Raw genomic sequence first — 26478 nt, forward strand, 5'->3', positions numbered from 1 at the left:
TAACAAGAGACTTTTGGAAAACAAGCTTAAAACACAAATGCAGAAACCAGCACAAAGTTCAGAAAATCAACAAGATTCAGTATTGAAATCATACCTCCCTCCATACTTCCTTACCAGCTATTTGATCTGGAATCTTCATTTTCCTCAGTTGCTTATTGCCTTGATTCGTTCTCAAATTCAAAATGTTATTTTAAGTAATACTAACATGCTGGGATGTTTCTATTTGTAGGTGACCACCTCTGGGATTCAATGTGAGAGGCACTGAAAATATATCTATTCAAAAATCTCTCTCCCCTACCCCCCCCCACCCCCGTCTTCCAGACTTGGAAGTTGTCATCATCAGATTTAATAATGGACACAAACAATGTCAGAACCAAAAGGAGCCTTAAAACTCATCTGGTTCTACTCCCTAATTGCACAAATATGGGTATGTGCCTTGTCCGAAGAAGGGTTCATTGTACAACAAATATTTCCTGACACCCAGCCAGCACCAAGCACAGTGCCAGGCTACTGGGCAAAGAAAGTTACCTCCCCAGCCCTGCCTCACTTTCTCTAAATTCATAAGCTAATCTAGTGAGAGACACAATTCTGTAAAGAGCTTTGAGGGGAAAAGGTACTCTCAGTCACAAGAACAGAAAGGACGGTCTGCTGGTGTTGGCAAGTCAAAGTATTTGGCATAAATTCCCAAACTGCTCAGAAGGATGCTCTTAGCAGGACGATGATGTACAGCTACATTCTCACGTGCTAAGGGGAAAATGATCAGGAGCCACAAAACCTTATATCCTAAGACGCACCATAAAGTAAAGGTGACCCCAAAGTCCACTGATGGATGAATGGATGAACAAAGTGTGGTCTCTACATACAATGGAGTATTATTTCGCCTTTAAAAGGAAGGACATTCTGACACATGCTACAACACAGCTGAACCCTGAGGACATTATGCTAAGTAAAACCAGCCAGTCACAAAACGAAAAATACTGCTATGATTCCATTTATAAGAGGTATCCAGAGTAGTCAGATTCACAATGACAGAAAGTAGACGGGTGGTTGCCAGGGGCTCAGGAGGAGGGAGGAAGGGGAAGTCATTTTCTAATGGGTAAATCTGAAAGATGAAAAGAGTTCTGGAGATTGGCTGCAAAACAATACGAATGTACTCAATTAACTACTGTAGTGTAGTCTTAAAAGTGGTTAAGATGGTAAGTTTTATGTTATGTGTATTTTACCACAACTTTTAAAAAACATTTTTAAGTAAAATGCACCTAACGAGAAGAGCCAAATTGGGTTAAAGAAAGATTTTCCCACCTCAAGCATCCAACTTGCTCTGCATGTATGGGGCCATTATGGGACTGAGGAGGTCAGAGTAATAATTCTAAATACAATCAGAAAGGCATTTTCTTCAAAAGAATAGAGGTCAGGGGTGGAAGGAGAGCGTAAGGAGGAGGGAGAATCAATGAAACAAGACTGGCCAGCAATTGATAATTGCTGAAACTGGATGATGGGTACAAAGGGGTCCATTATATTGCTCCCTCTTTTTTAGTGTATGTTGGAAACATTTCTAGTAATAAGCAATGAAAGTGAAAAGCTGGTCAAGAGAGTTTCATTCTCTGGGCAAATGCAAGAGCTTATCCCCGAGAGTAGCTGGTTATCTGCCTTCAGGGTGTCCCAGCAAGACGAAGCATCTGACACTCAGAAACCAGTGTAAGAGTAGCGACAGTATGAGCAAATACTACTGCCATCATACTGATCTTTCTTTTTAGCTTTTTAAAGAGGATACATTTACACCATTCAAATCTCTAAAATCAACAAACAGACACAATCTAGCTTCCACTAGCCCAGTTTACCACTCCCAGGTAATTACCAACACCACTCTAATTACAATTCGTTTCTTGGACGTCTTCAGCTTCTTTAAGCAAATGTCATACATTAGTGTGTGATTCACACTGTCCCACACCTTGCTGTTCTCACTCAACAATATAATTTGGGAGGTCTTTCTATAGCGGTAAAAAGCATTCTCCTCCTTTTTTCTGGCTGTAGAAAAAAAGAAACACCCATTCCATTGTATAGATGTACTATAATTTATTCTTCCCAAGTTGATGGGCATTTTGGTTGTTTCTAATATTTTCCTATTGTAAACTGTATCATACCTATGTTGTGAACAAAATTTATTTTACTAAAACAAGGGAGCTCAATATACACTGGGACTATTACATCGCTTAAGGATATTAGGTTCCTTTTATCTTGGGCTGGTAGCTTTGCTCCTCTTCTTGGATCGCTAACCCTTCAGGTCAGCCCAAGCTAAGCTAAGCCCCTGCACAAAGCCTTTCGTGAGCCTCTGGCCCACAGAGAGCACTCCTATATTGTTTATTTCTATACCACACATTCTCAGGCACCTTTGTGTATATTGTCATATGTTTCTCCACAGTTTGATGGGAAACTGTGTGGTGCTGGAGGCCGTGACTCTTGCCCACACTACCTCTCCCGCTGCACAGCACCTCGCAGTTTTAGCAAAGAGAATGTGCTCGATAAATACTGATTAACTGGGACCAGGAAACGCTTCCCTTAGTCAGAACTCACAGGTTTTCTAGACTTGAGATGTCCTTCAGAGAAGGGTTCTAGCCATTTTGCTCTGTGAATTATTGCAAAATCATAATCAAATGGTGATTCACTACAAAAAAAAATCCAAATCCAACAAATTGAGTCCTCCTGGCATGCTCTGCAAACAGAACAGGAAACACCATGACATTCGGAAGGTGCCCGACATCTGAAATCACAGGCACAAAATGATATTTAAATAGCATCTGTAGTGGTGCCACAGCCAACATATATAAGAAAGCTTCAAGTAACATTTATGTAGGGTACAGAGACGCTCTCTCACACTTTTAAGGGTAAAATATCATCATAATTCTCAGTCACATTTTAATTTGACTCTGCTATGTAGTTCATTCATTCTCTCCATCTATACTGAGAGTGGCCACGGAAGGCCTTTGTGAAGAGGTGACTTCTGAGCTGAAACCTGCATGACTAGTGGGAGCAGCAGACCAGGTGAGGGGACCTCTCCCAGGCAACTGCTGGTCACGGGGAGAGGTACACAGATGGCAAATTGGGTTCCAATGTCATTGTACAGTTCGAATCATATCCCCCCAAAAGATGTCAAAGTCCTAGTCCCCTGTGAACGTGACCTTATTTGGAAACGGGGTCTTTGCAGATGATAGTTAAGAGGAGGTCATTTGAGTGGGTCCTACTCCAATATGACTGGCGACCTTATAAAAAGGAAAAATTTGGACATGGAGACATGCACACAGAGAGAATGTCATGTGAAGATGAAGGCAGAAGTTGGGGTGATACACCTACAAGCCAAGAAACACCAAAGATTGCCAGCAAATACCAGACGCTAGGTGACCGGCCTGGAACAGATTTTCCCTCACAGCCTCAGGAGGAACCAATCTGCAACACCTTGATCTCAGGTCTCTGGCCTCCAGAACTGGGAGACCATTCATTTCCGTTGTTTAGCAGCCCAGTTGGTGGTACCTTGTTACAGCAGCCCTAGCAAACGAATATAGTGGATATTAAGTACGGTAAGAACTTATACCACACCAAAAGTTGCTTTCAATCAATTTTAGCAGCAGAATCCTTGTCCTAAATAAAACTGTACCTGGAACCCCAGTATGTTAAGAGATTAAAAGCATGAAAAGAATCACTCAGAACAAAATACTTCCTTCATTGCTTGCTACACCCATGAAGTGTCCACCTCTTCTGATCCCAGGAGCTCTTTGCAGCCCTGTTTGAAAAGGACTTAAAAGGAATGTCCAAAAAACCCTCAAATCAGGCTGAGGGCAGAAAACCAGGGTGGGGGAGGGGCAGTTGTTTCTCTCATTATGAAAGTAGCATTAACTCCAGCACCATTTGGGAGTACCTACTATAAGCCAGGTATAATGTCTGCACCTCACGTAGACTCTGAAAGGTAGGTGCTGTGGGGTCCTCTCTTCGAGCATGGGGGAAGCAACATCGGAGGAGCTGACTTGCTAAAAGCACCTTATTCATTTGTCAGGGCTGCCATCACACATACCATGGACTGGGCGACTTAAACAACTGCAATGTATCTGCTCACAGTGCCGGAGACCAGAAGTCCAAGACTGAGATGTCGGCACATTGGGTTTCATCTGAGGCCTCTCTCCATGGTTTGCAGACGGCCGACTTCTCACTGCGCCCTCACACGGTCTTCACTCCGTGCATGCGCATCCCTGGTCCTGATCTCTCCCTGTCCTCATCGCCTCTTCTTATAAGGACACCAATCAGATTGGATTAAGGCCCACCATAATGACCTCATTTGAACTTATTTACCTCTTTAAAGGCCCTATCTCCAAATAGGGTCATATTCTCAGGCACTGGGAGTTAGGGTTTCAACATATGAATTTTGGGGGGACACAATTCAGGCCATAGCAGCCCCTTAAGGAAAAAGGCACAGAGCCCACATTCCATCCCAGAGCCATTTGGCTCCAAAGGCCATTTTCCTTGGATCACACACTGCCTGACTCTAAAAAGCCCTCTTTCTTTGCTATAAAAGAAAATATATTACTTGAACAATAAGAAAAATAAATGAAAGTTCTTTGGTTGGTTTCTTTTTATGACTCTCTGTTGAGGTTTCAGGCCATCCCCCAGGAAGCTCCCGAGAGAGTCGTGTCAGCAGGACCCCCTCAGAGGGCAGGGTACAGGGCAGAGGACAGTCCCTTCTTCCCCTGCAAGGAGCCCTGCCAGAGCCACACCTACACAGACTTCAGCTTTCACCTTCCAGACCAGGGGCCCCCCGTTTTGGGGCCACCTTCCAGGACTAGCTAGAGTACGTGAACAGGGAGTATGCCCCAAGAGTTGTCCCAATTTCAGGCTCACCAATACAGAAGTAATTTCCTGAGACCCGCTTTCCTCTCTGTATCTCAGTGGCTCACCCCAGGCAGACTCAGAACATTCTGGCCAAGACTGCACTGAGTGAACATTTGCAGTGCCCGTCAGAGAGCCTCCTGACTTCTCGGAGAACGCAGGCCCTTCACACTGTCACCCAGGGCTAAGGGCAGCTGCTGCGCCCACCAGGGTTCACAGAACTATCTTCAAACGCCGGCTATCCTCCACTGCTTCAAATACAAAATCAATAAAAGATGGCACCTTGCTGTGCCCTTCTCTGGGCAGGAAAGCAACACAAGGACGAATGAGGCAACAGAGACCTTAATGAGCACCTTTCTGGAGCCAGCAAAGGGGGGTATCCACGGACAGTCCTTCTTTATCAAGCACAGGGAGCCCCGTAAAATAAGGAGAATTTTCAACTGAGCAGCCAATCAAAATACGTATGTGGCAGACACCAGGCTAGGGTAATGAGCACTAGAAGCCAAGTGCTGGTTCAAATTTCGTTAGGGAGTCGGAGCTGGTCAAAATTAAGATAATTAAAACAATAAAAGGTCCAAACTGCAGTACTGACCATAATTATCATTTTTTTAAAAGGACAGTGCAAAAAATTAATGTGGACTGGGAGAAAACAGAATGGAGAAACATGGCAAAATACTTTATGGAAGAGATAAGAGGGGTGCAAATGACTATGAAATGATTATATCGTGTTATGTTGACATTTAGTATATTATACAGTTACATGTTACACTTTTACATCGTACCAAGTGCCAAATGACACATTCTTCTATTTCAGAGAGCCACTGCGAAGTACATATTACAACCTCTTTAGTAACAAAGGTCCATTTCTAACCACCTCAACTCTAATTGAGACGCATCATGAAATACCACCAGAAAATTGCCTACCTGGGTACAGGCACACCTTGTTTAATTGCACTTTGCTTTACTGTGTTTCACAGATGTTGCTTTTTTTTTAACTCATTAAAGACAAGACCCTCCACCAGTAAACTGATTACAACTCGCTTTATTGCGATGGCTGGAATGGAACCCGCAATATCTCCGAGGTATGTTTTGTATTGTCTCCCAACTTTACACATGTAGTTCTTACTCCACGGTTCAAAAAAGTAAAAGCCAGTTTCAGATCAATCCCAGGAGAAAACCAGGAAATATACTCTATCCCCCCAGTACCCCCAAGGTCAAAAAACAATGCCTACAACAGTCACTGGAGAAATCATGGTCTCTTCCTAACCAATTATAGTCCTTCCTGTAGACGAGGTTCAACTTTTGTGTTCCCAGTTTATTAATCCATACTTTATGCCAGGCACACACACAAAAAGAACGTCTGATGGAAACAAGTCAAGCTATATATTGGTGGTGGAAGGGCAATTTAGCAGTATCTATGAAAATTCTAAGGACATAGACTCTTAACCCAACAAGTCCACTGCTTGGCATTTATCCTACAGATAGACTCATAAAATAGGGTGCTCTGTTGCAAGAGAAAAAGAAAAGCCTGAAACAACCCCAAATAGGGCACCAATTAAACAGAATAAGGTGCAGACATAAAAAAATAAATTAACTAAAAAAAGATAGCTGGATCAGACCTTACATATTGTTATCCATTTGTGGGTTTTTAAAAATTCTGTATATTTTTAATGTTTGTATATGGATAGAAAATTTCTAGAGAATGAAAAAAAACAAGGGGAGAATAAAGTGGGGAAATTTATTTAAGCTCTTCTGTATAGTTTGAATGTTTTTACGGTGAGTTTATCATTTTAAACACGTATAAGAAAAATCCATGAGCAATGAGAATTCATGAGAACATAGGCCTAAATTTCTCTCAGCAGTGAACAGAGTTTTAAAGGAAGATTCGATGATCTTTCCTGAGCTGTAATTCTTACTCAGGAAATGGCCCAATACACTTAAGAGTGGTTTTCATGAATAAGGCATAAAACCTAAACGGGTTCTTATTAGTCATCATTTAATCAGAACACCAAAGAACTTTCCACACCCCATTCTGCAAACCTAGTGCATAATCAAATTTTTATCAATGCATTTTTATAATTTTAAGGGGTAAATGTATGTATTATCAAAATACAATCCAGCACCTTATGAATCAGATATCTTGTTCAATTGATGCTAAAATTTCTATAAGGAAAAAAAAGCTGTGAAGAGCTTAAAGTGCACCCACAGATTGTCATCACAGTTTTGCATGTAATAGCAAACACAAAATTGGAAACCAAATAGATGTACACAACAGGAAACTGAGTGAATAAATTATACCGTAGCCATACAATGAAATACTATGCAGCTATTAAAAACTTTGCAGCTCTACATCATAGATATGGAAAGATATTTGTGGCATATTCAAACTAAAACAAAAGCTGATTATAACAGCATTTGTGGCATGGCCCTATTTGGAAAATAATATACAAATTTATATATGTGTGTTGAAAAACGTTACGAGATACAGTGTAATGTAATCTGTGGTTATCTGCGGGCAGTAGGAGTACAGGAGATTTCATATATTTCAGCTGATCGCTATTCTAAATTTTCTATTAAAAAAAACTTTAATTGTGTGATTTTTAACTTGAAAAAATTCTCAGTATCTTAACCTTCCTCGGGAGACCCAATGCTTTTCCATGGAAGCAAATTCAACGTGAAATGTGTTGCTGGTTCTCTTTTCTGCCCCTTTGTGGGTCTTTTGATAATTTTTCTGATGCTTTAGGAACTAGAGGGGGAAATGATAGGTCTAACATTTTCAAGTTTGCCTTTTTCCCTCTTTTAAATGCTGCTAGTATTATATTTAGGCCAGTGGTTCCCAACCCAGGACAGTTGTATCCCAGGGGGCATTTCACAATTGTCTGGGGACATTTTTTGTTGTCACAACTAGGGGAGGATGTGCTGCTGGCATCCAGTGGGTAGAGGCCAGGGATGCTGCTAATCCTCCCATGGTGTACAGTCTCCCACAACAGACTTAAACGGGCCCAAACGTCCACAATGCCACGGTTGAGGAAGCCTGCCTTAGGGTAATGAATGAGTCTTCAGACGACTTGCTAATCCTCCACACACAGCACCCTCAAATAGCTGTGTGAGCACGTCTGGCTGAGAGACACCTCTGGTATAGTAGAAAATGTGCTGATGATGGAGGCATATTATCTGAGCTGAGTCCTGGCTCAGCAGCTTTGCAGGCTGTAAAAGCTCAGGCAGGTGACCACCTCATCCTGCTGATAGCCCATCCTCCTTCATCAAATGGAAATACCACACACCTCACAGGGTGGGCAAGAAGTTTCAACACAGTAATGTAGGAAGAAGGGTCTTGGAACAATAAAGCACCACCACATGTGAAAGGTATTATCACTCTAGGCTACTAATTGTCTAGGGTTACCCACGAAAGCACATGTGGGGTTTCAATGCATCTTCGCCCAACACACTCCACAGCCCTGAGTCACACATTCCAGCAGTGATTTTTACTAAATCCTGGGAGTGAAAAACAAAGAGTACTGTTTTTATACCCCATGTTCCTTGGCCTAAGTCATGAGGCAGCAGAACTTAGCAGTCAAGTGACAAGATCTGAAGTTAGACTCCTAGGAAAGAATGCCAGCACTACGTCTCACTAGCGGCGACCGTGCAAAGTGACATGGCTTCACCGTGCCTGTTTCCTCATCTGTCTATCCAACCCAGCACACATCAGAGTGAAATAATTCCTCATCTGAACCAGGCCATTTCCAAGTGAAATGGGGTGCTACCCATGTCAATGTCAGGACAACAGGCACACACCAGAACAGGACCATGGGGTCACTCTAGGGATAAGGATATTAACAGTACCCACCTCACAGGTAAAAGAGGCAAAATACACGGTACACACTATTCAGTGCTAGCGATGATTTTCTTTTCCTTTCTCCTTCCATTCATCAGGAAGTACTTAGTACCTGGCAAGTTGCCGGGTGCCAAGAAAGGAAACGTAAGTCAGATATAGCCACCCTGTCCCCAGCAGGTGTCTCCTCTTGTTCCACTGTGTGTCTGTTACAGTCCCGGGACTTTTCTTACACATACACAGACATGACACATAACAGAATTAAACATGAACCCACAGTGAGCACTGTAGGTCAAGAACAGCAGGAAACACATACCAAATGTGCAAGAGTTCAAAGTCTCCTTCATGCCTTCACACAAATGAACAAAGAATAAGAACTTATCTACTCAACGAACACAGAGGGATTTAGTACTATCCCAAAGTCCCTGATTCAAGGAAGTTATTGCAGTTTCACTAAAAGTTAGCTATCAATGCATCTCACAAAGGCATTAGTTAATAAAACTTTGTTGAAAGAGTGTGTAATGTTTAAAAGCACATGAAAGTATTTGCTTCCTTTCCTTTCTCCGCACATCCCATTACAATGGACAGTGTACAATTTGTGCACCGAGACAGCCTTACAGAACCCCTACGTTACGAAAGCAAAGTTCCTCTACCTTGCTTCTGTACCGAGATGCATTTATGTCTTTTGCCAAGAAATAAGCTGTTAGATTCAGTATGTGAAAACAATGTTCTCTACAAGTCAATACTCACTGTGAGAGGTGGATGTTCCTTATTTTACACAAAAGTTCATTGACTTCTAGGGCCTTGGGACTCTAATCACAAGTTCGCTTCCCTCCCCCACCCCCATTTCAGTAAAATTGATCTCAGTCACTCTCACCATAAATCCTCACACCTGAACGTTCCCACGCCCAACTGTGGGGCCTCGCCCTTTCCTCCTCGTCTTTGGTCGCATTGCACCAGGTACCGTCTCAGTCAGCCTCCTTTTGTGCCCATTTCTGATGACCCTTCGGGAAGCCTTGTTCCAGTCCTTCGGCGGTTATTAGACCTAAAATGCCAGTCAGGCCCCATCATTGGAAACGTGAGCTACGGACCTCTACAAAGAGAGAGTCTATTGAGTACAGTGTATCTGCACAATTCAAAACAAATCGAGGGCATATCAGGTTCTGTTATACTCCATGCCTGTCTGGATTCAAAGAAGCTTAAATCAATGGCATGTGTTTTGATCTGGTGCTGGTTACACAGATATGCTCAGTTTGCAAAAATTCAACAACCTGTACTCTCATGTGCATTTATATACGTATGTTATACTCCCATAAAAATTTTTAAAAGTAGCTTACCTCGTGTAAACCTCTACATAAAGTAAGCATATTTTACATATCACTTAACTGGTGGTTTTCACTGGTGTTGCCACCAATTAGTGGGCCACACAATCATTTTAAAAGGTTCTCACCGGCAATTTTTTTATCATTGTGGTAAGAACCCTTGAAATATACCATCTAAACAAACACTTAAGTGCACAAAACAGTATTATTAAGGACAGGATGATGTCGTACAGCAGATCTCTAGAATTTACTCATCGTGTATAACTGAAATTTTACACCCCTTGTACAGCAACTCCCCATTTCCCCCTCCTCCCCAGCCCCTGGCAACCAAGATTTGGTTGCCTACATGTTCATTGATAGACAAAAGAAACTGTGACATATACATACAATGGAATATTATTCAGCCTTAAAAAAAAGGGACTCCTGGGGCCGGCCCGGTGGCTCAGGCAGTTGGAGCTCCATGCTCCTAACTCCGAAGGCTGCCGGTTGGATTCCCACATGGGCCAGTGGGCTCTCAACCACAAGGTTGCCAGTTCAATTCCTCGAGTCCCGCAAGGGATGGTGGGCTCCGCTCCCTGCAACTAAGATTGAACACGGCACCTTGAGCTGAGCTGCCTCCCGGATGGCTCAGTTGGTTGGACCGTGTCCTCTCAACCACAAGGTTGCCAGTTCGACTCCTGCAAGGGATGGTGGGCTGCGCCCCCTGCAACTAGCAATGGCAACTGAAACTGGAGCTGAGCTGCGCCCTCCACAACTAAGACTGAAAGGACAACAACTTGAAGCTGAACAGCACCCTCCACAACTAAGACGGAAAGGACAACTTGACTTGGAAAATAAGTCCTGGAAGTATACACTGTTCCCCAATAAAGTCCTGTTCCCTTCCCCAATAAAATCTTTAAAAAAAAAAATCAAAGGACAAAATAAATAAATATTCTATATTAAAAAAAAGGGACTCCTACTATACGCCGACCAGCATTTTAAAAATGGAATGGAGAATTTCAAAGTCCATCACACACAGTGAAGGCAAGTGTTTCAAGAAATTTATTGCAGTTACACACGTTTACATATACGTACATGTGTTCTACTGTGTTTCCCCAAAAATAAGACCTAGCCAGACCATCAGCTCTAAAGCGTCTTTTGGAGCAAAAATTAATATAAGACCCGATATTATATTATATAAGACCGGGTTTTATATTATAGTAAAATAAAACCGGGTCTTATATAAATTTTTGCTCCAAAAGATGCATTAGAGCTGATGGTCCAACTAGGTTGTATTTTCGGGGAAACATGGTAAGTTCCAGTTTGGGGTGGGGGTGTTTTGTGTTTCTTGTTTTTTTGTTTTACTGCTGGACACAGCCAAATTTAAAAAAAAAAATCCCTGAGAAACACTGACAAATAATACACAGATTTGAAAGCCAGAGAGACCTGGGTCCTGATCCTGGCTGGTTATAATCTCCCTAACCTCTGTGAGCCTCCATTTCACCATCTCTAAAATGAGATCATATCATCTACTCCCTGGAGTTGGTGTAAGGTATCCATGAGCTGGCAAACAACCCACCACAAAGTACTGTCCGCACACCTGCCGCAATTTACGTGGTGCCCTGAGCCAAGCTCTCTACCTGTAGGAAGGACATTTAAAGGAAATATATAAAGAGGGGCAGTGCCCCATTATGCGAGCCCTTCAAGTCTCTGGAGAACAAACCACTAACATTTGAGAGCAGCAGCAGCAGGGCAGGGAAACGCTATTGCCCAGCACACTGGGTGATAAATCATCTGGCTTTGGATTCTAACCAGAGGGAAAATCACTTTCCAAGATAAGAGGGTTTTCCCATTATTCTTGGCAGGAGGCGGGGAAAGGCAGAAGGGAAAGAAGCCCTGGGTAAAGAAATGAGCATTTGTTTTAAGCAAATCACTTTGAAGACAGGTGGTTTTCATTTTGAGAACAAAAATGATACTTAAAACAGTTAGAGGGTTACTCCGCATACCAGCCAAGGGCTTGCCAGGAGAGTGAAACAGGGCCCTGGGGTATGGAGAGCTCCCAAAGTGCCAGAGCAGTAACGGAGGCAGATGGGGCAGGGAGGGACCATCACAGAAAATGTGGAACTGTCTTTATCAGCTCGCAGTCACAAACTATTTAAAAGTCATCCGCTATATTCATCATCCAACGTCTCTATTCATGATTCAAGAAATATTTGTTGAGTATCTCCTCTGTGTCTGGAACTGAGTTAGCGGCTGGGAATATAGCAGAATAAGACCGGCAAGGCCTCTGCCCGTGTGGGGCTGAAATTCTAGTGGGGGAGACAACAAGCGTCAGGTAAATTAATGAGGAAACAAGGGATTTACAGACTGTGATATAAGTGCTCTGCAAGTAATAGATACAGTGATGTGACAGGAAGGGAGAAAGGAAACTTAAGATGGAGGAAGTCCCTTTAGATAAGATGGCCCAGCAGGGCTTCTCCCAGTAACACCTAAAAATATTGCTTTAGCAAGCCAGCAAAGCAAGAGCCAAAGAATGGGTGCTCCCAGGAGGGAGTACCGCAAGTGCCTGGACCCAGTGGCAGGAAAGGACTTGGCAGGAGCTGGGGCAGCCAGGGCACTGGTGTGTTGGAAGGTGGTGGCCGAGTGGGAGGGTGACCGCCATAAGGCTGGAAAGGTAGGTAGGCATGTGCCGGACCATACAAGGCGCAGCCGGCCATGGGAATGAAAGTGGACGTCAATGAAGAGTTACAGAGAGCTACTGAACTTGGCACATTGTGATATATGATGTTGCTGTTGGTTATGATAAAAGATACTCTTAAAGCATCGCACACAAAAACAAAGTGTACAGATGATACGATGTCTCCAAAATCAGTGATAAAAATTAGCGCGATGTTAGAGCTCATAGATGCAGTTATGGAGGAGTCTTGCCAACTAGAAACAAACAATTTTAGCCTAAATGTGAGATGAAATAGAAGAATACAATGGGGGGAAAGGGTGGGAGAACTTGTGACTGACAAAGGAACATTATTATTAGCAATTACCACAGTTAGCAAATATAAGGCACATAGTAAAGCTAATGAACAAGACAGGCTCTAGAAAGTCACCTAAACAAACAACCACGTAACGGTGAAAAGGCAAATGGATATTGACTGATGTGCATGGTGGTTGCCTAAATCCACCAACAGGTTAACTGCAAAGAGCGGATGGAAGGTCAGCACTGACAGTGCCCTATGCCTACTTCTGAATCAGAAATCCGAGAGCTGCTGAGCAGTATTCTTCAAGGTTGATCTTTTCTTTTTCTTCTCCCTTGCCCCAGTTCAATATAGGTATTCATAACTTGGAAACTCAAAGCTGAACTGGAAACGGCTCTTCTGTATTATCACTCTCCCTCTAGAACTCATAACAGAGCCGCCTGACTTGGGTCCCCAGTCCCCACAATCTTTAATGCAAACCTATCAGTGAGACATAAGCATAATCCACTCACACCTTCTCCCTGAGATCTCCTTGGTCTGGGAGAGGGGTCACTTGGCCCTGACTGAAAGGGCCACCTGGGGCCATGGACTTGAGCAAGGCCAACTGGCCGGCCTCAAGATCAAACGTATGACACCAACCAAGGGAACTTGGGCACCAAGGTTGCCCTGAACCAAGCCGGCAACAGCATCATGGGTGCCATTTCCCAGAACCCAGCACGCTGCTTGCATTGATGGTATAATATCCCATTAAGAAAGGAGAGGGGGTAGTAAGCACGGCAAAAACACATCGCTCAGTCAGAGCCTACCAAGTGCCAGGCGCTTTCACATTCATTACTTCAAACAGTCCAGCCATCGCGCGAGGTGCAATGATTGTGGTTTTCAGATGAGAAAAGTAAGAGATTTTTGTTAGTGGCCCCAGAATACAGTTCGCTGAGTGAGGACTGGCATCTCACCCACCACCGAGCATCTAGAACAGGACAGTGCTCTGAATGGACCATGATCTGACTTTCTGTCCCACTTCCCATCCTATTCTTATCTCACCCCCTTTATTCCTTGCCACCACGAGAAAGCTGGATTCCACACCTAGCTTCATCTCAGACTCCCAAATTGGCCAGCTGCCGCAGAAATGTTACCTGTTCCCAAACCTTCATTGCCTTGATCAGGACACTTCATTGATGAAAGGGCTGCCTGCGGGGGGTGGGGGGAATTGGCTGGCTGGGGCTGGCTGTGTACAGCATCCCCTGGAAAAAAACTCATCGATAGTGGTCAGGAGAAGGAAAGAGCCATTACATCAGATGACAGCTCTTTATAGATACCACTACAAAAGGAACTCAGCCAAAAGCCACTTCTGTAATAGAAGAGCGCTTGCGGAAAGAAATCCCCTTCCACCACAAATAAGAAAACTGAATCCCAGGTCCAAGTGGAAAATGGTGTTGCTCACTATCTGGGAAGGATTGAGCCAGGACCAAATTCCCCATCATGCCTCCCTCCTGGCCTACAAAGTAGTCAGGCACCAGGCTACAAAAGATGCAGACCTAACAATCCAAACAGATGTACGGCCTACTTACAATCTCAGACGCATCTGCAGCACACGGGGCTTTGGCTGCAGACAGCTCCATTCTGTGGGGTGGGAAATGGCGATTTGGGGCTGAGTGTGCCTGAACTCCAGGCAGGAGTGCGGTCCGTGCTCGCCGAGAACTCCAAGTCCCTCTGATTCACTTGGCAGCTGAATTATTCTAAGCATCCTGTCCCATACCCAGCCCGCCTTGCCCCTCCCACGACACATTCACACTGGGTGGGTTTTTTTTTTTTTATCCTCTGCACTTATTTCTGTCACAAATCAAGTGAAACTCGTTTTTCAAAATTAATCTACTCTCTGGCACTTAAGAGTGCGGAACCTTTGTGACCCAGGAGGAGAAAGAGGAAGAAGAGCCACCTAATTAGGAAGAAGTTGTAACTAACATCTGAGAGAAGTGAGTTGGAGAACCACAAAGTCTGCAGTAACAGCAAAATGGAGGTTATTCGAGACAGCTGAGACACTCCACCCAGCCTCCAGGAGGGGACACGCACGGGAAACAAAGGGCATATGGTGTTTGCTTTCTTCAACATCCGTTCTCACCGTTAAGGGCTGCACCAGCAAACGCTCATTACTTACATGAGGACAAACCTCACTCCAAAAGAGACTTGAAAATACAGCTTACAATCAAATAAATGACTTTGCAAAGCAGAGGCCTACCTTGATGTTTTTACTACATACAAAACAAAACTTAATAAAGTCCAAATAACTGGCACAATGTCTATTTGGCTCCGTGAAGTATGAATTATACTTGAAAGAAAGTCAATTTCTATTAATTTGAAATCTATATACCCTGTTTCCCCGAAAATAAGACCGAGCTGGACCATCAGCTCTAATGCGTCTTTTGGAGCAAAAATTAATATAAGACCTGGTATTATATCATATCATATCATATCATATCATATCATATCATATCATATAAGACCCAGTCTTATATTACAGTAAAATAAGACCGGGTCTTATATTAATTTTTGCTCCAAAAGATGCATTAGAGCTGATTGTCCGGCTAGGTCTTATTTTCGGGGAAACACAGTAGTAACTAGAATACTGACATATTCAAGACAGGATTTTATTTTTTTTTTCCCCAAGGAGAGATTCCAATGGGCTAGCCTAATAACTAGATAAGACTGTTTTTTTATTATTTACTACTAGTCATATATTTAAACATTTCTATCCTTAAGCAATCATTTTTTTCTAATGTGACTTAAATCATTTATCTCCTACATATGTTAATGTTACCACCCTCCACACTATTAAAAACTTCCAAAGATCAACTTCAGTGCACTTTCCTGACCAAATTACAACAAACTCCTGAACTGGTGAGATCTGAACTGATGACAGTTTACACAGACACATAAAACATGAGTCGGCTTCAAAAACGCTCACATACTATTTTATTACTCACAAGCCTAGCCAGGAGAGTCCACTATAGGTCACAGGTGCCTATAGGGTCTCCCGTAGGGTCCATTCCCAGCTCCAGAGGGTAGCCCAATGAATTCCAAGCCAATCATTGGTGCAGGGTGGGCAACAGGAACTAAGCTCATCCAATCAGACTGAGGAAAGGACTCCTCCTACATACCAGCTGTGAACAAGGAAGTAGAGGGCACAACTGCCAATGGATGCCATCCTACAACCAGCTGACAACCACAGAGACACCAGCCCTTGGGTGAAGCTATTGCCAGAAGGATGCCATGGAGGAGAAATGGCAAGAACACAGGTCTCTGATGTCACGATGAGCAGCTGATAACACTGCCCTCAGGGTCCACGTTAGCTTTAGCCTCCCAATCATGTGCGATAACAAACATCCCCTTGCCAGTCCAGACGGGTTTCATTTCCCCGCAATCTAAAGTGCTGCTGACAGGAATGAGGTGAGGAGTAACTGAAGGGGCCAAGAGTAAGAGTGTCATTGGGCAAAGAGACGCCTTCAAGCAAATAATGCAGTCAGAAAACACTCCCCTTGATGTTAAAGAAAAAGGAGAAATTGCACACAGGAGTGGTTGCCAAGGGCTGGGCGGGGAAATGGGGAGTGACAACAAATTGGTACAAGGTTTCTTTTGGGGTGATGAATATGCTCAAAATGAGATTGTGGTGATGGTTACACAGCTCTGTAAATATCATAAAAACCACTGAACGGGATACTTCAAATGGGTCGATTTTATGCTATGCAAATTAGATCTCAATAAAGCTGTCTTGTGTGTTTTTTTTAAATGCTACATGGGAGCAGATGCTCATTCAGGAGAAGTCACTGGCTGAAGGCTATTCCTCCACCCACATCGGACAGCAGCACACCGCTGCTTAAATCCTTCCTTCAATGCTTCCCATTACCTTTGCAGTCCAAGTTCTTTACAAAGGCATACAAAGCCCCCGTCAGCTCCGGCCTCACTTTCCCCCTCCTCATTCGCAAAGCTTACTTCCAGATACTCATCAAACCGTTTCCTCCTCCAGGCCTCTGCTCATACTACACCCCCATCCTTGGTCAGTCGTGCCATCCTTTCACCTGACCTATTCTTTCCTATCTGGCCCCAGGTTCTTAGGTCCCCTCCCTTTGGGCTCCCTCAGCACACTGGGCATGCACCACAATGGGCTAGAATTCTGTCTCCCAGGAGCCCATCACCCAGAGCCTACAGCAGCATTCCAGACATGACACACACTCAGTGGACACCCACTGAACTGGTCTCATCTTTCTTTTTTGGTGCTGGTGAGGATGTGGAGAAAAGAGAACCCTCATGAATGTTGGTGGGATTGCAGATTGGTGCCACCACTATGGAAAACTGTATGGAGGTACCTCAAAACAATGAAAGTGGAACTACCTTATAACCTAGCAATTCCCCTCCTGGGTATCTATCCAAAGAAATCTAAAACACTAACTTGAAAAGATACATGCACCTCTATATTTATTGCAGCGCTATTCACAATAGCCAAGATATGCAAACAACCGAAATGCCTATCAGTAGACGAATGGATTAAGAAACTGTGGTACACTCAAGGATCAAGATGTTTTGAATGGATTTTTCAAGGGGGGAAATGATTATTATAATAACAAACCAAAAGACTTAACAGAAACTTGTCAGTTATTCTGACAAAAATAACATTTTAAGAGACTTTAATTTAATAAATAAATAAATAAATAAATAAATAAATAAATAAATAAGAAACTGTGTTACAGGGGCCGGCCCGGTGGCTCAGGCAGTTAGAGCTCCATGCTCCTAACTCCAAAGGCCGCCAGTTCGATTCCCACATGGGCCAGTGGGCTCTCAACCACAAGGTTGCCAGTTCGATTCCTCAACTCCCACATGGGATGGTGGGCAGCGCCCCCTGCAACTAAAATTGAACATGGCACCTTGAGCTGAGCTGCCTCTGAGCTCCCGGATGGCTCAGTTGGTTGGAGCATGTCCTCTCAACCACAAGGTTGCCGGTTCGATTCCCGCAGGGATGGTGGGCTGTGCCCCCTGCAACTAGAAAAACGGCAACTGGACCTGGAGCTGAGCTGCGCCCTCCACAACTAAGACTGAAAGAACAACAACTTGAAGCTGAATGGCACCCTCCACAACTAAGATTGAAAGGACAACAACTTGACTTGGAAAAAGAGGCCTGGATGTACACACTGTTCCCCAATAAAGTCCTGTTCCCCTCCCCCAATAAAATCTTTAAAAAAAAAAAAAAGAGACTGTGGTACATTTATACAATGGAGTATTACTCAGCCATAAAGAAGAATGAAATCTTACCAATTGCAATGACATGGATGGACCTAGAGAACATTATGCTAAGTGAAAAAAGTCAGATGGAGAAAGACGAATGCCATATGATCTCACTTATATATGGAATCTAAAGAACAGAATACATGAACATACAAAACAGAAACAGACTCAGAGATATAGGGGGAAAAAACAACCAAGGGTTGCTAGGTGGGAGGGGGGTGGGGATGGGGGAGAAGGTAAAGGGATTAGAAAATACAAATTATTAATCACAATATAGCCACGGGGATATGAAATGCAGTTTGGGGAACGTAATCATGTCGTAAAGACTTTGTAGGGTATCCGATGGACACTTGTCTTATTAGGGAGGCCACTTCATGGACGGTGTAGATGCCTGATCACTGCGCTGTACACCTGAAGCTGAAGCTGAATAATATTGAATGTCAACTATAATTTAATATATAATTATATAAATATAGTCCCAGATGTGGAGTACAGCATGGGGAATAGAGTCAACGGAATTGAACCAGCTATATACAATGTCATAGGAGCAATAGATTGGGGGAGGGAAGTTATCACTTTGTTAGGGGTGTAATGGTCTATTACACTGTTTCGTGTACCTGAAACTAATAAAAAATAATAATGATTAAAAAACTTTAGAGGACACAGTAAATTAAGGAACACTGAGAAGATTGTTTCCACCAGGTGTCTTATCTTCTTGAATGACCTCAGGGGAAAAGATTAATGGTACAATTTAAGAAATGTTAAAAAGCTAGTTGCTAGAGAGTCTCAATTATCAGAAAAGAAGGAAGAAAGAAAGGAAAGAAAAAGGAAAGGAAAGGAAAAGAAAGAAAGAAAAGGAAATAAAAGGAAAGGAAAGAAAAAAGAAAAAGTCACACTGGGAAAGGAGCACCACAGAATTCGTCTTCATTACAAGGACATCAACAAGCCCTGTCTTCCTTGCTTGTCCCCGCTGTCCGAGCACCACCAGAAATGAAACCTCAAAGCCAGGAGCACAGGAAAGCCCTGAAATAATACTTTAAATATTCACGATGGTAATTTCAACTCCTACCTCATAATCATGACTCCTCTTTTCCCTATTTGGGCCCCAGCTTCCCTGGACGCACTCCGGGAGCCTTCACAGACATTATCTAATGCTAAGCAGGTCAGCAAACTAACCATTAAGTATTCTCTCTCTCTGCTCTCTGATTTAAGGCAGTCTGGACGCAATCATAAAGAACTGGCAGTGCCCTGCCAAGGGGGGTGGCTAAGATTTCTCATGTAGTTTGGGTCGAGCAGGAAGCTCTTAGGATATTGGAAAGTTTGTCTTTAAACACCTCAATCTGACCCCTACAGTGAAGTTATCAAAGTTGTCATTACCCCCTCCCCCCAAAAAGGAAACAAAGCTGGCAAATTAATATTAAAGTGCTTTAGTAGCTACACACACACACACACACACACACACACACACAATGCATACCTGGCCTCAGCCCCAGTGACTCTAATCCAAGTGGTTTAGTAATCTATGGCCTTCAAACTCCCCCCCGTGATCAACACAGCCGTAAAATAGTGGGCTGGGTCGAATAGTTGGCTACACACTTGCTGCTAAAAGTAGCGTCACCTGGGAGCTTCTTAGAACTGCAAAATCTCAGCCTCCCCACACCCACTCGCCCCCAGCCCAGACCCCCAATCCTAATCTGCATTTTTACATGATCTCTGGGGAGCCAACATCTGGCTTCAGAATCTCCTAGGTTGTGTTTTGTTTGTTTCCCCTTCACAAGTGGGAGAAGAAGCAGTGGGAGGTCACCATCAGAATCCACGTTCCAAAATTTTTCCTGATCTTACTGATAAACCACAGGGCCAAATCCTGCTTCCTCCCCTCCCCACCCTCCCAGAAACTATGAGTAGTCAGATTAAATGTAAAGGGAGGCAAAGACTAGACACAGCCTGCTTTTCCAATTAAAGCAATACATTTTTCCATTTGTGCTGGCAGCATCAACATGTGTACTACTGCGCATGTCTCAGACTGCTCCTACATCATCAAAGCAGCAGAACCTGCAACGTCTTTTAGTATTAAAGAGCTTCACATGTACCCAAAGCACGCCAGGATAAACCATTCTTGGAATTTATGAGAACTAATTGCATCCATTCTTAAAAATCAATGTATTTCCATAAACTTTTTTAAAATTCATGTGCTTATTTCCCTTCAAATAACATCATGAGACATTTACAGGAAGTCGTGGTTCCAGTTGAACGTGGCTGCATATAAAAAAAAAAAAATCTCGAAGTAGCCTAACACCCAGCTCAGCCAAGGTTCCCACAAGGTCCTGAGAACCGGACAGATTTGGGTACTCCCTCATGCTAATTATGGTTTCTTTGGCTGTTATTGTTGTTGTTATTGTTGTTTTAACGTAGCCCAGGCCACCCAGATAATCCTGTACCATAGTACAATTTGGAGTGAGAGCACAGACTCTGGAACTAAACCACCCACTGGCTCAAATCCAGCTCTGGCACTATTTGTGCTCCCCAGGGTAAGTTACTTAATGTTTCTGGTCCATGGGAAATGCGGTATAAAAGGTTGCTGTTTTTCCTCCCCCAGCGTGTAGTACCATGAATGGTACAAATAATAGAACTATGAACACAGTCGTGCTCAGTTATCACTACTGATTACAGAACACTCCACCCAGATTGTATTTCCTTCAAGAAATGTTTCATTACCGAACACTAGCAACCTTTTGGTGTGTAAAGAGACGTGCTTGTGGGAAAGTGTTTTTCTTTAATGGCGAAAACAAACAAACAAAAACACACAGAAACCAATGGATATAGTCACCCTCTTCATCTAGTGTAAAGTTGAAAATTCTCCCGGTCTAATCCTGTACATACTTGTAATATGGTTTATTTATATTATGGCTTATTTATTCTCAAAAAATAAGTATTATTATAGAAAAATATGAAAAGCATCTGAGCAGGTGAAAAATGCAGTCTGCAAAACAGTAGGCTGGTGCCAATTATGTAACAGTTATTGAGATCACAAATGCTGATTTCCAGAAGGTTCCAAGGTAGACAAGTGCCAGGTGATAGGGCTTTCACAATATTAACACTACATACTAGTAACACACGTAGTAGTAAGATAGCAGAGTGAACTGGAATGTTGAAACTATTTAAACTACCCATTTTCATTTGTTTTTAAGCACTCATGACAAATGAACAAATGATACATTGTTCAACATGTATTTAATTTATTAAACCCATTTCCCCAAGCAGTTTCACTAGCCAATGCTTTAACATAAACTGAGTTACCATAAAAATTAAACAACTACATTCATTTTTTTTTCATCAGAGGTTCTACTTTTTACGAATACCCATCTTTCCAGTTCGTTCTGACAATGCCATCATGCGAAGTCAGGCTACTAGGGTTCAATACCAAGTTAACGCATCTGCAATCTCCATCAAGCCAGGTAACGTCTCTGAGCTTCAGTTTTCCCACCTGTAATACAGCAATAGTCAGTACCTGGCGTGTGGGATGGAGGTGCGGATTAGCTGAGTTAATGTATGTTCTCTACAATTACAAAGTGGAGTAACTAATAGTTTTACTGGATAAATAACGAGGCCTCTACTTACAAAAGCAAATTCATGTTCCTTTTCACTCTGTGACAGGTCCTGAAGTAGTTACAAAAAATGTATAATAGAGTCTCCTTGCCCCCCAAAATGGAGGGAGCGATGAATAATTCTTATACGTGTTTAAAGAAAGAGAAGAAGAATGTGAGCAGCAGAGAACCCACCCACTACTTCCTGCCTCTGTGAGCCTTGCCAGTGGCACAGCTACACGGGCTGCTCTCATCAGCAACATTCCCCTAGCGCTGTTACCTTCCAAAGCACAGGATTATACTGAAGGGATCCAAGCTTGTTCATGCCTCAAGGCCTTTGCACTTGCTATTCTCTGCTTAGATGGCTCTTAGTAATGGCAGGAGCCTCCCTCATCATTCATCGCCGCGGCTCCAATGCCACCTACTCCACGAGGCCTTCTCTGATGACTCCTGCTGAAAAAGCCCACACACCCCACCAGTCACCCTATCCTTTCTCCCTCCCATGTTTCTTTGTTGCATGTTTCACTATGTATAGTTATCTCTTTGCTTGTCGGCAGTTATGTTCTCTCTCCTCTGTCAGAACGTACGCTCTCTACTAAGAGTACAGACCTTGCTAGGCCTACTCCTAGAAGGGCACCCAGCACATAAAGGGCACTCAGTGGACAGAGTTAGGTTAATACGGCAGAACTCGCAGATACTGCAGGTTCGCTGCCAGACCACCACAACCACAATAAAGCGAGTTGTAATCTTTTTGCTGGTGGAGGGTCTTGCCTTCAGTTTGTAAAAGAAAGGGGGGGGGAAGAAAAATGCAATATCTGCAAAATGCAATAAAGTGAAGCACAAAACGCAGTGTGCCTGTACGTGTATATATAGTGTGATAATTCCAACAGCTGTGTCATATCTGTGTCTAGTTTTGAGGATTGCTTTGTCTCTCCTAAAAGAGAACAATTTATTTTAAAATGTGCATGTTTATAAATTAAAGTGTATCACAATATTGCATGTTGATTCACTGCCCTTTAAACTGATATGCAACCATTATTATTAATATTCATGGAAATGTGAAGTTACTAATGCTCACACTGTCATTCAGCAAGCGTTGGATCCCAGGCTGCAATATATCGCACAACACTTAGGAACCTAACATCTGAAACCTTCAAGCTGCCACTCCTCCTTTTACCCACATCCTAATTTAACACAATCGGGAATCATATATAAATTAAAGCCGCAGTAGCGTGGTGAGATCCATCTCATGGAAAGAACGTTCCCTTTTTCCTTAAATAATTCACTATCTTAAATAACACCAAATAAATTACATGCTATGAAAAAATGAACCATTTAATGACTCCAAAACTTCAGATTAATCTTAAGGATTGTATATTAAATTCAATTAAACCAGATGAATATTTAATACACTCCTTCTCTGTACTTAAGACCATTCTAGCCACTCTGGGAAAAAATGGGTACACGTGAATAACCTACCAATGTCTGGCATCACGACCGACACGGCGACAGGGTACAGGGCTGAGAGTGGCAAATGCACGCCACAGGTCAAGAATGGCTCTACGCTAAGTTCATTTGCAGAAAGAGTGACTTTTAATTATTTTTATGCTTTAATTTTCACTGGCACATTCTAGCTGAAAGGGAGAAAAGGATATAGTGTTTAGCAAAGGAGATAAAATTCATTTGGGTTTCATTATGAGTGAAAACACGCCTAAGTTTGCCTGTAATGAGACTAAAATGGGATGGCTTTACCCATGATGATTCTGTAGCTTTAATTACCATGTGTGGCTCTGTGAGATATACCCCAGGTAGAACTGCAATCTGGGTGACCAGTTAGACAGCTAAATAACACACTTGCCCCTGCCTGAGATCCACTGCTTGTCAATTGTGCTATGATGTTACAAGCGCTGTTTACAAATCAGCTACATCCCTGCATTGCAACTGGCTTAAAATTAAATTCCATATCCAGTTTGAGGGCAGAGGACCGTGTTCAGCTTAAAGTTGGCAGCACCCTTGACTTGATTGTCACCTTAAACTATCTGTTAATGGAACCCATTCAAACTCAAGTTTTAAAATAAAAGGATGAGTTGAATCGAATAAAAACTATCAGAGGCTAAGAAAGAAGTAAAGTATATGGATTTTTAGCCATCACTGACAGGAGAAGCTCACACTGTAATTGCATGGATTATATGTACCAAAGAGATCATCTGTCATGTGACAGTTTGAACCGAATAACAGAGCGTTCCCTGAAAAAATATCAATAAGCACAAAGAAGCAATTTCTCAACATCTGAAGCCACACCAACCTGACATACTCTATATTCAAATATGTTTCAAAGTTCCTATCATGTGCCACCAGAGCCTCATGTCATAATTACTCATTTAACACAGAATAGCTGAAACTACTTTCATATGGCAGATGGTATTTTTTTATAGTCAGGTTGGCAATTATTCCAGTTTCAAGATTTGGAGAGAAAAAAGTTGTGCACATACTCATGATTTTGCAACTGAGAAAAACAGTGAAAGACTGAATTGTGAATACACTCGTAAGCCAAACACTTAAACAGCAAACAGCAATAAACCTGATTCCTTCTCTATTTGTGCCCATGAAAGCCTCAATATTACAGTGTGACTACAAGTTTAACAGTTATAACTTGATAATAGTTATGATTTTAAACAGCTATTATGTAGCTCTTGCCCATAATCTGTCAACCCATTGATTTGGGTGTCGTATCTTTACTACAAATCATATGTGGTCAGAAAGCAAAGCCCGTGTGACCGAAAACTTCAGCAGGTAGCAATGCATTGCAGACAACAAGATACTGTCCAAACATGCACAGCCTTGCAAAGAATATATTCCCATTTTAACACTTAAACCAATGTTGATTAGAGCTTATTATAATCATGATTAAAATTTACATCTATAATAAATATTTTAAATACAATTTTAATTTACTATTTTCCATGATGTGCAAAAACATTCCCATTTTTGTTTTAACCTGGCACCCATTGTACTGATACTAGCTATCTCAGATCTCAACCATGGCCTTGTTTTCCGGCCAGAAAAATTACATCCCTGAGAGCTTCATGGTCACCAGTAAGTTTAGAAGTCAAAGGTTCAGTGTGAGAGGAGCTAGCAGCCCACTACCTGGGAACTGCGCATAGCCATGGAGTACCCCTCTGCCATCACTGCCCCTGGCCTTGGAGACCAGCATGGAGCTCCCTGCTCTGAGCCTCCATCTGGGACCACCTGCCTCAAGAAAGCCGAGCAGGATGTGGTTTGGCTTGGACAACCTCTCGGCTCTCAAACGCAGGCAGGCCCACTTTGTTTTTCACACAGACTCCCAGACACAGGATATCATCTCTTTGTTGGTTTTCTTGAGAAAAACCTGGTGGTCCCAGAGGAAGTATGACAACAAATGAAACACTCCTTCCTCCCTGACAAGCAAAACAGGCAGCGACGAGCTAAAATGGGCTCACTTCAGGCACCTCATTCCACAAATCGCTGAGTGTGTGTGTGTGTGTGTGTGTGTGTGTGTGTGGCTTTTGAGTCAATGCATGTTGTGACCACACATTAAAGAGACATTCACATTTTAACCTTCACTCTCCCTGCACTTCCCTCCAGACTTCCTTGTCGAATCTTCCTCAGTGGCAGAAAGATGATGAAATTTACCTCTGAGCCCAGGGGGCGGGGGATACGTTATTTCAAATCCCTTTGTGAGTCAAGAAACTAAAGTAAAACAAAATGTCTCCTGGGCAGCCCTTGAGGTGTGCTACCCACATGTCACATGCTTCCAGACAGAACTGGTGCCTTCAAGATGTGCCCTGGCTGGCTTTCTAGCCAAGGTCATGCTCTTCCCAGGCAGCCCCCAGCCAGTCACTACCTGGGGAATGGGCGAAGGGGGGTGTTAGCGCCTGGCCATCTGCCCATTTCTGTCGGACAGATTGGCTGGGTGGGATGGGACCCGGGCATCACAGCCTGAGGCTCTCCCTGCCCCACCCCGCCCTTCATCTTCCATGGGTGTCATCCCCCCTCCACAGCTAAACCTCCCACACTCCTACCTCCATCTCAGCATCTGCTGCCCACGGCACCCACCTGACAAACACCGTCTCTGTATTTTTCCAGTCTCTCAGAGAGGCTTAATACTTATATTAATAGCTGATATTTGTTGACTGAGTAAATGTATGAAACACTACTTAGTTGCCCTACACGCATGAGCTCAGGCACACACATCCACCCCACACACCAAGTACAGTAGCAAAGACGCATACTACTGTTGTTGCCATTCTTGTTTTTCACAGGAGGAAATGAATGCAGACCTGGAGGGATTCAGTAACTTCCCGAAGGTCTCAGCGCTCATAAACCTACACTCAAGCTTCTAGGACCACTGGGCACCACGGCTCCTGGTCCAAGGCCGACTGAGTCCCAAAAGGCAGGCCTGGGTCTGCAGCCGCCACCCTGCACTCCCATAGCTGGGCACAGGCCTGAGCAGGTTCACGGGCCACCGCAGCAAAGGTTGAAACTACTTGGTAGAAAGACAAGGCACAACAGGCTTTCTCTTAGCGCACACAGTGCGTGTGTTACGGGGAAGGCGGAAGATGGACTTTGCAATAGTATCCGTGATACAGATAATATTTGTA

At 43.1% G+C, this 26478-nt stretch overlaps 1 protein-coding gene across 7 annotated transcripts in view; it reads right to left on the reverse strand.

The window, feature by feature from the left end:
• SH3KBP1 (SH3 domain containing kinase binding protein 1) overlaps positions 1-26478 on the reverse strand; it is a 321649-nt gene that overhangs the window by 234690 nt on the left and 60481 nt on the right. The window contains exon 1 of one of the 7 annotated variants that reach the window (XM_074323348.2): positions 14549-14756. The exons of 5 other annotated variants lie outside the window; for them this stretch is intronic. In XM_074323348.2, the coding sequence (XP_074179449.2) occupies positions 14549-14599 (51 nt within the window). In that variant the 5' untranslated portion in view covers positions 14600-14756. Of the gene's footprint in view, positions 1-14548; positions 14757-26478 lie in introns of those variants that run through there. One more of the 7 variants, XM_019755430.3, reaches the window with a different exon arrangement.

This window comes from Rhinolophus sinicus, chromosome 18 (assembly GCF_057876585.1).
Source record: "Rhinolophus sinicus isolate RSI-liver-muscle chromosome 18, RSI-T2T, whole genome shotgun sequence".
NCBI lineage: Eukaryota > Metazoa > Chordata > Mammalia > Chiroptera > Rhinolophidae > Rhinolophus > Rhinolophus sinicus.